The sequence below is a fragment of the Camellia sinensis genome, chromosome 13, assembly GCF_055761805.1.
Source record: "Camellia sinensis isolate YWXY chromosome 13, ASM5576180v1, whole genome shotgun sequence".
Taxonomy (NCBI): domain Eukaryota; kingdom Viridiplantae; phylum Streptophyta; class Magnoliopsida; order Ericales; family Theaceae; genus Camellia; species Camellia sinensis.
In genome coordinates, this window is record NC_138973.1 from 100,458,867 (window position 1) to 100,471,971 (window position 13,105).

General features: G+C 34.7%; 1 protein-coding gene across 1 annotated transcript; it reads right to left on the reverse strand.

Moving 5' to 3' along the window:
- Window positions 1-4,291: 4,291 nt before the first annotated feature.
- On the reverse strand, window positions 4,292-11,193 carry LOC114258295 (putative protein phosphatase 2C 6). The gene is made up of 4 exons (XM_028198245.2): window positions 10,580-11,193; window positions 8,809-9,096; window positions 7,122-7,227; window positions 4,292-5,426 (listed from the first exon to the last, which is right to left on the reverse strand). The coding sequence occupies exons 1-4, from the start codon at window positions 11,057-11,059 to the stop codon at window positions 5,116-5,118; spliced, it is 1,185 nt and encodes a 394-aa protein (XP_028054046.2). The 5' UTR covers window positions 11,060-11,193; the 3' UTR covers window positions 4,292-5,115.
- Window positions 11,194-13,105: the final 1,912 nt, after the last annotated feature.

Genomic DNA, 13,105 nt, shown 5'->3' on the forward strand with positions numbered 1-13,105 from the left:
TTACTTGAGGTTGGAAGAAAGAGCAATAAAATCAATTCATAAAGAATGTATGAAATAAATGTCCAATAATGATCAATTTACAACATATATATATATATATATAAGTTTGGAAAAGAGTAATAAACTTAAAAATATTATTAATCATTTCCACCATCACAAAACTTAGTTTATGTGAAAAAAAGGTTAAATTACACCAATCACTCCTAAAGTCTAGAAAAAAACAAGATGAGCCTAATAAGTTTGGCATAATAACATTTATACAAGTTTGTGTCCAAATATGGAGAACCGTTGTTGTAAACTTAGGATATAGAGAACCGTTCAAAATCAAAATGGAAGTTCCTTGGAAGCCCCAATGCGTGGAGAATGCCAAATATTTGGTCATGCTACAAGTTTGTGTCCAAGCTAACCAAAAACTCAAGCTCCTAGTAAACTCAAACAAGAGTGGAAGGCCAAAGAAGTAGCCAAGACGAAGGAGGGAGGCAAGCCAAGTGAATGGGTTGAAGCGAAAAAGAAAAAAGGCAAGGACGTCGTTGATGCTCCTATGGTTAACTTTGTTCCTACACCTCCTCCATCTTCATTGAATGCATTTGATATTCTCAATACTTGTGTAGCCAATGAGGAGGTTTCTTTTTGTGCAGATCTTAAGAGCATGCTTAATGCAAATTGCTTCTCTTTGAAAGTGAGTAACCCCTCAAAAGATATTCCGAATGAAGAGGCTTCAAAGGAAGAGAAAAAAAATTGTCAGGGATGCGGGTATTATAAATGGGTTTGCTCGTAAACAATCTTCACGTCTCAAAAGATCTCCTCAATCCCTTTCAGATGGAACATTCGTTGTTCTATGAACAAACCCATCTTCAAAAGTGGAAAATAAGAAAAAGTTTCTTGAAAGAATCGTTAATCTTAAACTTGTTCAAGAGGTTAGCCTCTCTATCAAGTCTAAGAAATCAAGTTGTAAGACTCCTATGAAATCGTAGGTGTGTGCGTTGATTGTTGCTTGGCCTAATTGTTGGATTTTCCTTGTATGTTTATCTACTTATTAGATTTTGTGTAGAAGCTAGGCATGTTTTTTTCCTCCTTGAATGGCGTGTTGCCTTTGGGTGTGTAATGAGTGTCACTGTAAGGCCATCTATAACGATTCACCAGATTAATTGTCAAATTTGAATTTGATGAAAAATGACAGCTTTTATCGCTCCAATGGTTTCATCAAAATGATATCAAATTGAGAACGAGCCAAAACTTTCATCAAATTGAGGAGCTGGGGAGATTTCACCAATTTACTGTGAGTTTACGTTGGAAGTATAGTGATTCCGGTTCTTAACCCATCTCTTGTTATATTTTGGACTCGGGTTATATGGGTTGGAAGGTTATTCATATCTTGTTTCCCTTGTCTCCCCTCTACTTTTGGTTATCGAGTTATAATTGTGCGTTTGGAACAGGTTAGGTACTCCCTTTTCAAAACCTGTGTAGCCCAGATTTTGGCCTTTCCACTCGAGCAGGCATCCTTGCGCTTGAGCGGGCTTCACAAATTTTGCTCCTTCGCTCGAGCGACAATTCTCACGCTCAAGTAGGAATCTACAACTCTCAACATTTTTTGGCAGGTTTGCAGATGCTGGAAGAATGCATTGGACACTCATGCGTCCAGTTTCACACTCGAGCGAGAGTCTGTGTCTAACGCTCGAGCGGGGATTCCCACGCTCGAGCGGACTGCGTGAATATCAGTTCGAGAAAATGAAGTTTTGAGTCACTTTTTCTTATCTCTCTCTCTCTCTCTCTCTCTCTCTAAAATTCTCCAAAAAGCTTATTCTTGAGCTTCTCTCTCTACATTTCACATTCTCTCTTAGATTTCATCTAGATCCATCCTTCTTTCCACCCTAGTGCCTTTGGGAAAAAGGTAGAGCTTGTCAAGATCTACATTTTGATCTGAATAGAAGTGGGTTTCGGCATTCTTGGAGTTTCTCTTTTGTTGGGTTCATCTTCTTCTCTTGAGGTAGGGATCTTTCTACACCTTCATATGATATTTAGCTTAGTTATTGTCTTTTGTGTAACAATGGTGTGACTTGGTGATGTTTTAAACAAACCTAGGGTTTGGAACATAAAATACATAGAGGGATTTTGGGTGTAGATAAAATTAATGTTTGTGGGGTCTGAAAATGATGTTGTGCTATGTCAAACTTGATGATTTTGGCATTTGGCTAATATTTGGGGAAAAGAGGAAATTGCCCTAACTGGGTCAAACTATCTTTTTGTACGAAAATTGGAATTGGCATTGGAAATGTGAAATTGAGAGGGTATTAATATAAATGGTGAAATTGGTTATGAATTAACTTATTCTTTTGGAAGTTTTGAATAAACTATCTATTGAGATTGAAGATCTATTTAGAGATAACTATATTGGGCTATCGGTGGAGGATAGCTTTGATTGTTGTAGAAATTGCATGTAGATTAGGTAAATTGAAACTAATCTTTTGATGGTTGTCATTGCATATGACCGTGATTATATACATTGTCTATGTATGTTCGTTTGGAAGTGGAAAAGGGATGTGCTTCATGTTTGATTTTCTTTTTAACTACATTCAATATGTATGAATGTTTGTTTGGGAGGAGAAAGGGGTTGGACCACATTATAATTAAGTTAACCAGAGTGTCCTGGGTGAAAGTCCCGAAATTATACATGGGTGCCTAGTCCGCGGACGAAATATCCATAAAATGGCAATTGTAATGCTTGTATAGCCTACGTTTTCATGGGTCCCGTTTGACGGCTGCCTGCGGACGAAATTTCCGTGAAATAGGAGTTTGAAGTGTTCATGCATATGTGTTGTGTGATTTGAAATTTATTGAGTTGTAGCCTCAATTCAGTTGTTGAGAAAGAATGAAATTGACTCATGAATGGAGAACAGAAAAGTGAATGGAATATGAATTGAAAGGAAGTGGATTAAGTCCTGAAAATTGGTATCTCATGAGTATATATATATAGTTGTGAAACATTTCATCACATGCATTGTTTATGCACTTGTACTTATACATTTGCTAAATTTCATATACTATGTTAGATAATTTCTACTGAGCTGTGGCTCACCCTACTTGGGAATAACATTTTCAAGTAATGATAACATGTCTCTACCAAGGCAATAGTATTTGAGAGATCTCCGGGGAGTAAGAGCTTCTTGTTTTGTTATATTTTGTATAGCCTAGGGCTTAAATTATAAGGGTTAGTCCCACTTTTGTTGTAACCAAGTTAAGACTTGGAAATGTGTAAGCCAATAGGGCATTCATTTACATTAAACTCTTTGTATTCATTAACTTTATGTAATGAAAGGACCAAGACTATGATTTATGCTATTATTTATATATGTTTATAGATGTGTTTATGTTATTATTTTGGAGGTGTTACAGGAAGTGGGTCCCACCGGATAACCGGCCGGACGTCCAGTCGGTTGTCCCACCGGTCATCTGCTTCCTTGAACAATTACCATAACACAGAGTGTATAGTAAATAGTTTGTGCAACCATGATTTTTGCCTAACTTTGAGCCTAAATTGAGATGGGTTTCGGACACCGATTGAGGTGTGTCTAGGTGGAAACGCATTCTTTGCCGGGTGGTGATTCATTTCGTATATTTGGTTGCACCGTGGTAGTGTCCTCCGAGATGACCAGCAAAGACAAATTGTATTTTGTTTTTGAACAGAAAGAATGCTTAATCCTCATAAAGTGACAAGCAACTTTTGTATTTTGAATCGAAATAACTGTAAAGAAACACATTATAGAGTAAAAAAAAATTGCAAACAAAATTAGGTTGATTAACATTATAGATTTTTTTTTGGGTTTTATACACCATCTCCCAAATTGAATTTAGAGCTTTGTACAAAATTCATGAATTGAAATATTAATTTTTTAGGGTTTTAAAACAAAATTAAATTCAGTCCAAAAACCAAATCTATGTGAAACAGAATGTAATAAACAAATCCATGAAAAAAATCCCAAACATAACATGTAGCCTATGAATAAGATGGAAACTAATAATAAACTTGAAAGATGAAGCAATAGATGAAAATACCCTGTTTGATTGAGCCGACGGCGGGAAATATGCAATATGTGTGAGGTACTGTACGAGTATCATGAACACAAATTGTTTTTTCCCAATAACAAAATTACAAATAAAATGATGCCCCCAAAATGACAGAAAAACTGTTGCATCAAGGTCTCAGCATATTGGTCCAACCATGAAAACAACAATTAACTGAACAGGAAATATATTGCAGCATAGGCATATAACTGAAAATTCAATTACCAACTGCTACACAACCAGGAAAGACTAATAATAGATTCAATTTTCAACACAAATTGTTGTTGTACATGTTTCTACATTCTTCCAGCCATACTTAACTATTAGTGAACATGATCTGCGCAAACCGTTGCTTTAAATTCATCCAAAATATAAACTCAAAAAACGAGAATGGCCATTGGTTTTATTTCTTCCATGAGCACTTGTTTACTCAAGGTTTACAACAATCAATCAAGGAATCAACAAACCAATACAGATTTATACATGTCACTACATGATCTTCCTCGGTCACCATAGAAGAGCTCCATCCTCCAATTCTTTTTTTTTTTTTTTTTTTTTGAGATGTATTTGAGAAAATCAACATCCATATCATTGGTTAAAATTTCCAGAGTCATATATACACACATACATAATATAAAAGAACACAACTAAAAAAGGCCTAATTTCATATCTTCATGGATCCAGATGCTTTAAAATTTGCATTTTCCCTTCGGCTCATAATGTTCCCTATCACTGGGGTTGAATGATAAGTAATATTCTTAGAAATTGAAAGAAACAGCCTCCATATTCCCATCCCCATTCGATTTCCTTTAGCATTTAGACTTTTGTTGACCAAACCAACTCAAATTAGGGATTGATCTAGTGTTATGCCACCACAGTAACAGACCAGTTCCTGGTTGTTACCAAGCAGGAGTATAATGCCAGTCAGTTCTATTCATGTCAGTTCTAGACCAGTCCTGCCTTTCTTATCTCTGACCTTCATGAGGGGATAGAGTTGAGTTGGATTTTCGGGGAATAGAAACAGAAAGAGTGAATGAATTTTTACTCCCTTTTCTATTGCCTTTGCTGACGCTTTCTCTTCGATTTTAAATCAACAACAATGACAGAAATGTTGTCAGAACTGTTTCTCCCAAAAGCTATTTCAGTGAGACTATCAGCGACTGCTTGTGCTGCGGGAATCTCATCATCCATCATGCATCTGCGCCGTCTCCTTAAGAGGCGTCTAGCCACCTCTCCAACATCTTCGTTTGACATGACATCCCAAAGACCATCACTTGCCAATATTAGACACTCATCCTCATCGCTCCTTGTTGTGAAAGAGATTTCAGGAACAGGAACAACCCATGGCCTCAAAAACCTATCACCTGAAACCAACACACCTATTAAGCTTAACTACTTTCAAAATTACTCATATGACAAGGCATGAAAAGTAGAGCTATATAATCACCATTTTGTTCAAAATAGAGTGATTTTTGGAATGTAGTCTGCTCAATTTTATTGAACCTCATGATGGGTTCATTTTGACATCAAATACAGGAAGACATCAGTAAAAGACTCAAATCCAAAGGAACACAAAAGAATGTGAGAAGAAGAAGAAGAAGAAATCTTGAGAAGATATGTTCCTCTTGAAATCTTCATAAATGTTTCTACTTCGCTGCAATTGTAACATAATACTCCATGGTCTATTGAAGCGTTAAACGATTTTGGATTTCCATACATAACAGAGAATCACCAAGGTAATACTTTAAGATTAACAACTTAGCATAAAACAAATAAGGCAAACTTCACTTTACCCCTATGGTTTACTTCATGTGCGGTTTGGCTTCCTATCATTTGGAAATAAGTACATAACCCGCTTATAGTTTGTGAATTAAATTGCATCGTCAGACATTTTGTCTAAGGTAACAAGTGTGAAACGTGTGCCTGTAAGGGGTTATGTGCTTATATCCAAATTTCAGGTGGTAAACTGCACGTAAAGTAAAGCAAAGGGGTAAAGTGCGTTTTGAGTCTTGAAAAAATGAAGAGAATGTGTGGGGTTTACACAATGAGATTACTTGTGTACAAGGATAGGTAACCAAGTTAGTATACTTGCAGAGCTCTAGAAGGAGGGAAGTCTAAACGAGTAATAAAAAGGCTTATCTATATCATTTTAGTCCCCCCGAAAGCCCCTCGACCGTTGCAACAGGTAGACCGCTTGAGAGCCTTGCAAGCATTTCAAGAGTTAACAACAGGAGAGAGCGATTGAGAGACTTGATTACAACAGTTAGAGATTCACGTTAGCATACTCAATATCGCATTGATCAATTGCAATGGAGATCTAGATTGAATAAACAAGATCGATTCATGTGGCCCTCTTACTCCCCTTACTTGATACGATAGAGATCAATCGTTTACTTCAACTAAAATCGATGAAGTACTGAAATTACTTCCAACTTCAATGGATGAACTTCTTGCTCACTTGCCAGGCTGCCACTCTGAACTTCACTACCTTACTATATTTTTTTTAAAGTGGAATGAAAGTCAATATTTTACTTTTTCTTTAAAAAAAGCTACAGCTTACAAAATATTTTAGCTTTTCACTTGAGTCATTAGAGGGTACAAACAGTGCATTTTAGTTCATACACCACAGGAATTATGTGTTTATGTTCAAATGTTGGGGGGTAAACTGCATATTGAGTAAATCACATGAAGGTAAAGTGAGATTTGTTTGAATATATTGTATTTATGGCATGATTGTGTATATTAGGACAATCATACCATATATACAATATATTCTCACAAGATTGACCCAACAAAATACTACTCATTTTTCTGTGTAGTTATATCAAGGAGTACAGGTCCATCCTGGACATCTGGAAACTTCAACAAAAGCACACAATGATTCAGTTCCATTTGGTTTGTAGTAAAATGTTACAAAAACACAATAGATGGAAACAACACTGAAATTTGCATAACGGTGTTGAAAAGAACAAGTATCATTAGCTGCTTTGATAATAACATAGTGGCAGGCAGGCTTTAAAATTGACAAACAGGACATCTGCAAAGAAGAGAAAAGATACCTATAGCTCTGGACATGGCAAGAACACCAAGCACCCTTGCGCCATTCCAGTTTATAACTTTCCCTCCCGCACTTTCAATCCTCATGAGTTCGTCTTCTCTATCAGGCTGCACAATTTAACAACAACAATTGTCTTTAAACCTGGTAAAAGAGATAAATGTCCAGCGAATCTGTCTGTCTGTCTCTCTCTCTCTCTCTCTCTCTCAGCCCCATTTGCTACATGCATGATAGTTACCAGAATAGCAAATGGAAGCACGAAACAATAGGGAAAAGAAAAGTGGGAAACATGGCCAGAAACCTATATGCATACAAGAATTTTAAAGTACAACAAATGCTTAATTGAAACATAGTTTTTGCTTGTTTCCTCAGAGCATAAGTGCTTAATTACTTTTCCCAATTTTTCCATGTGTTTAGTTAATTTACAAAACCTACCTAAATTGTTTTCAACCCTTTTGGTCGCTTGAATAGTAGTTAAACAATTAAAGCAAACATTATGTACACAAAAATAATAGATAGAGAGAAGTGAGACATTGCAAGGAGAGAGAGGGAGAGAACTCTAGTTTTGAGACATTGCTTGTTTGGTAAATAACATTCAGATCTTCAAAGTTTAGGAAGCTGTTTTCTAATAAACCAAACCAAGCCATTATGTGAACACAGTTTCAAAAAGGAAAATGATATGCATGCCAATTAAAAGGTCGAAGTCAACTCATGTGGCGTAACAGGACTATGCAATGTCATGGGCCCATAGATGCATCTGCCAATGACCATTTTCCAAGTGAGTCAGTTTGGTGAGATTTTCGTCATGAGAAGCACCACCTTTTCAAAAATTCTGAAAATAATTTAAAAGTATTTCCCAAAAGGGGGTATTTTTAGAAAATCTTCCCACAAACAGTTTTTTGAAGCAATTTGTCAAACAAAATTTTCATATTAATTTTATCTTCCTGTTTAGGAGAACAAAGAACAGAAAATAAAAAAGAAATCAGATCAGACACACTTAAGTAATAACAGAAAACTAAAACAAGAGAAATGCTAGAAACCCCCAATTTTAGACTATAAACCCACCCATAATGATATGGCAAGGGAGTTGGGCCTTGTATCATTGAGTGTAACAAATCAAAATTGACATCTATCATACCACATCATTATGAGTCAAATTGTGAAAGCTTTTTGTGAGTCTCAAACATTTTTCCTAAAACAAATTCAATTATGGTAACTGTTAATTCAATTATGAAGAGAGCATACTCAATCCATCCATCTTAATCTAATATATTTTCATTAAATGCTCTAAATTTTTATAGCAACTGTTAATTAACTAGAAGCAATTACCAATTAAGTTAGTAGTATAAATCTTTCTTGAATGTCAATCTGGTAAAATCCAAGGTTTTTTTTTTTATTATTGGCACCGGGTGTCCGGATCAAAACCCGACTAATTCCCAGAGATGCACAAACCCTCAACAATCTGGTAAAATCCAAGTTGAATTAAATTTTACCAAAGATATTACTATTGGGTAAATCTATAATTATAAAATTTTAAGTTATAAAATTTATTAAATTTTTTAAAGTCTCCTTTCCAATGCTATGTCTCTAGATAGTTTTCACAAATTTCCTGTATGTCTGGTTGAAATTTATCAAATTATCCTCCTAAATACCATTCACATGAACAGAACTTGGAGAATTTCTAAACTCACCTTCTGATCAACAGTCAAGGGGATTGTTTCAGTCCCTCGGCAAAGCACTACCCTTGAGTCACCACAATTGGATGTAATAATTTGACAACCTGATAGAACCACCACAACAGCCGTTGATCCAACCATTTCTGGTGCCAATGCCTCTGTCACTACCTCATTGTCAGCCCTCTCAAAACTACTAGAGAATGTTGCTTCCCACCTCTGGCGCCATTCAAATCCGTCAACTGTTTCTCTGTCCCACTCCTCTGCTATCACTTTGTGCATACGCTCCGCACAAAAGTTAGCCACCTATGAATTTTTTAAGCAAAGTAAATTAAAATACAATCATGCCATCAAATGAAAAACATGCAAATGCAAGGCAAACAAGTTAAATATAGGAAAAAAGAGATAATAAAAAATAATAACAAAAGATGTCAAAGGTTATAAATAATTGAAAAGCATAATGACAGTTTACCATATCAAACTTAGTCTAAAGTTTTGGTATGATTATAACTAACTTTAGACTAACTCCCCAAGTAACAACCTTTCATTTGTTACAGTTATAGTTAAATCATTTAAAGCCACATACTCTAATTCCAATACACTAATGCAGCTCAATTTTTAAAAATAATAATAATATAAATAAATAACTCCTGATCCTCATGGTTGGCAGCTCCAATAGATGAGAACTCCACCTCACCTAAACCCTCCATCTACCACCCATTACCAACACTCAACAAATGCTCACCAATTGTATAATGAATATATGAGGAACCAATCACGAAAGGGTCTGAGTTGGAGCTAAGGAGATCCATGATGAAGTCACCTAATTCTAATATAGGGTTGCAAATGACCCAATTTGAGTTTTGAGTTAGATTTTGAGATGTTTGAGTTCAGCTTGTTAAAAAATTAGTCAAACTCAAATTAAACCTGAATTAAGTTGAACTTAAAAATCGAGCTCGATCTCAAATTGTCCATTGTTTGAGAAACTCAAAATTAACTAGAGTCAACTTAATTACATAACTAAACCAAGGTGGAGCTCTGAAAGACAAACCTATGTACTGGAAAATGTTAATAAATCTTTTGCAATTAAATATTTTAACTGTATTATACATACAAACATTAAATTTAAATAGAATTTTTATCCAAAATAATGTGATAGTTCTGAATCCTATCATTTTAAAAACAAAAGTTCAATTTACATTTTCCAAAATGTGATTATCACCTATAATTTTCCTTATATTGCTAGACACTAATCAATCAGATAAACAAAAGTTAATACTTAACCTAAACGCTAGATAATTATTCGGTAACTACAATAGATCCAAATGATTGGACTTAATTGTCAATTAATTCTTGTCAAGTCCTATTTAAGTCTTAATAAAATCGTCACTAAAAATATTTTTTCTAACGATTTTTTACAAGTCGTTAAAAATTGATAATTAATGACTTTTTTTTATCATAATTTTTATAAATTGTCATTAAAACTTATAATTAGTAATGTTTTTATGTGAAATTTTTTTCAAAATCTTGCTAAAAGTTAAAAATTAACAATTTTTTTTTTTTTTGTGACGATTTTTTCAACTGCTCTTACACCTTAAAACTTATAATTAGCGATATTTTTTTATGATAAAATTTTCAAACTGACCATGGAAATTAACGATAGTGTTTAATAAAACGTTATTACTATAGGATAATAAGATAACTTTTTAAGTCGCCCATAATTATTTACATGATATTGATATGTAAAATTAAATTTTAATTTACTTTTTACCGTCAAAGTTGGAAGTACCTGAGAGCCACCATGGCCATCATAGACGCCAAAGAAATGGACGGGCGAGATCTCTCCAGAGGTTTGAGAACCGGGGCCGGTGCACCCTCCCACGTGATCGCACGTGCGCGTCATGAACCCCGGCACGACGGCAACGGCGTCCTCCATCTCCCTCCGCCTCCCGATCACCGAACTGAACCCCCACGTCACTCCCTTGTTCTTCCTCCCCACGCACTTCTGCCTCGGCGGCGCCGTCGCCTCCTCCGCCGCCATCAGGTCCGGCGCCGGCGTCCCCACCAGCGGCAGCGGCGCCACTAAGGTGGCCGGAATATCCCCCGAGCTGCTGCTGCTGCTGGTGGCGGAGATGTCGCCGGAGCTGGAGCTGCTCCGAACGTCGTCACTACCGAGTATCGACGAGGCGGCGGAACTCGAGGAGGGTAATTCGAGGACCGAGTCGACTCGGTGATTGTCTTGTTCCTGTAAGTGGTAGTTAGTTTCCATGGAAGACCTTACATTCAGCGCCACCACCTGAGCTTTTGAATGTTGAAAAGCAGAAGCACAGAGAGGGGCTTAGATAGAGAGGTAAAAGGTAAGATGAGAGAGAGAGAGGGTAGAGAGGGGATGATAAAATATGGGAAATGAACCGCTAAAGAGTTGACACGTGTGAGTGATTGTGAGAGTCGATGGTGAGAAATTAATTTAGTACTTTCTGTCACTATCGCTAACAAGACTAGCACACAAAATCAATTACAAAACAATCACATAAAGTAATCATTCTTATATATATCAAATTATATGATTTATATTAAAAGATAGTAACTTTAACAATCACATAAAGTAATCATTCTTATATATATCAAATTATATGATTTATATTAAAAGATATAACTTTAATTGAGTTATTTCACTTGTAATAAAGTGTGATTGGTTTATGTGGTCAATATGTATCTAGATTTGTTGCAACATCACATATAGGTATACAATTTGAGTAATGTTTGGATGATCATCTCTTGCCCTTGTCATGATGTTTGAAAATTTGTGATTTGATTTATCTTTACTTAGTTTGAGTTTACACGTCAAACAAATTAACCTAGCATAAATAAAATTAGACTTGGATCTTGGATTTGAAATCCGACCATTGGTCCACCTGCAAACCCTTTAGCAATTATGAAAAAATAACGAAAAAAAATAAAAAAAAAAATAGTTTTAAATATTAGCATCAAGCCAAGTCCTTTGGTTCACGAGGGGAGCCCCATTGGCCCAACTCACGAGCTCGCCTAGACTACATTCGTTGGGTAGGACTTGTAGTTAAGGTTTTGGCTGATAAGTTGGGTCGACTTGAGCTCCCAAGAAAAAGTTTGTTGATTTGGTCCACATGTGAGCTTGGTTTGCACTTTCGTAGGCCAACTGAGCTAGCCTCGACGCCAACCCTTAATTTTTAATGGTGTATTAACTTAATTATCACAACATTATATGAAACATATACATGAGTGATGAGACTTATTACACATATTATATTAATAAGTAAGATAATAAATAAAATACGGTATACAAATGTGATAAGTGTAAACATTATTTATACAATATATAATCATTTTCTCAAAAACAAAAATAAATTTTTAGGCAAAATAATCATGTGTATTTTATTATTTAGATTTTTTAAGAACTAGTTAAAAAAGTAATTCAAAATTTCTCTAAAACATTACTAACTGAGCTCGAGTAGTTTATGTTGGGGCTGTCCAAATTGCACTCAACTTTTGTGAATGAATGAAGAAATAATAATGCTACATTTATTATATTTCAACAATATTATATTTATAATTTTATTTGTGAACATTTTATTAGTGTAATAGATCGCACCACTCTTGCATATATTTAATACAATACTAATAGAAATAAATTGTCATAATAATATTATTCATCTGAAAAAATATAATAATGTCACTATGATCATCTCCATTTATTATATTGGATGCATCTTGTTTGCAATCGAAAGTGCAGTTGGCCATTTGTGGGCTTATTAGCCTCATTTTGATAATTCAAACCATTTAATTTATAAAGATTGTCAAAAAGATCATTCATGTACAAAATTAAATTGATCATATTTGGTAAGACACATGTTCAGTTCACATATCTCTTAATAAAATACATGATATTTACAATTTTACTAATAGACTATTTGTTTTTATTATGACAAAACTAATCTGATCATATATCTAACAATATTCAATTGACTTGATTTTTTATATGAATAATTTTCTTATTAATTCCTATAAAATGAACAATTTAAATTATCAAAATAGATTCAACATGAGAACGAAGAAGGTGCTTTTTGATAAATTCACTTTTATAGGTATATAGGTCATTAAAATCTAATGAATTATTTGTTTTGATTTTAAGGATATAGTTAATGGAATATATAATGGTAAAAAAATACAAATTATTAATTGCTTGGTTAGAGTTTTCTACAAATATTTTTTAGAAAATTTTATTTTCTTGTTTTCTGTATTTTTTTGTTTTTACTGAATTTTTTTAATATTTTAAGCA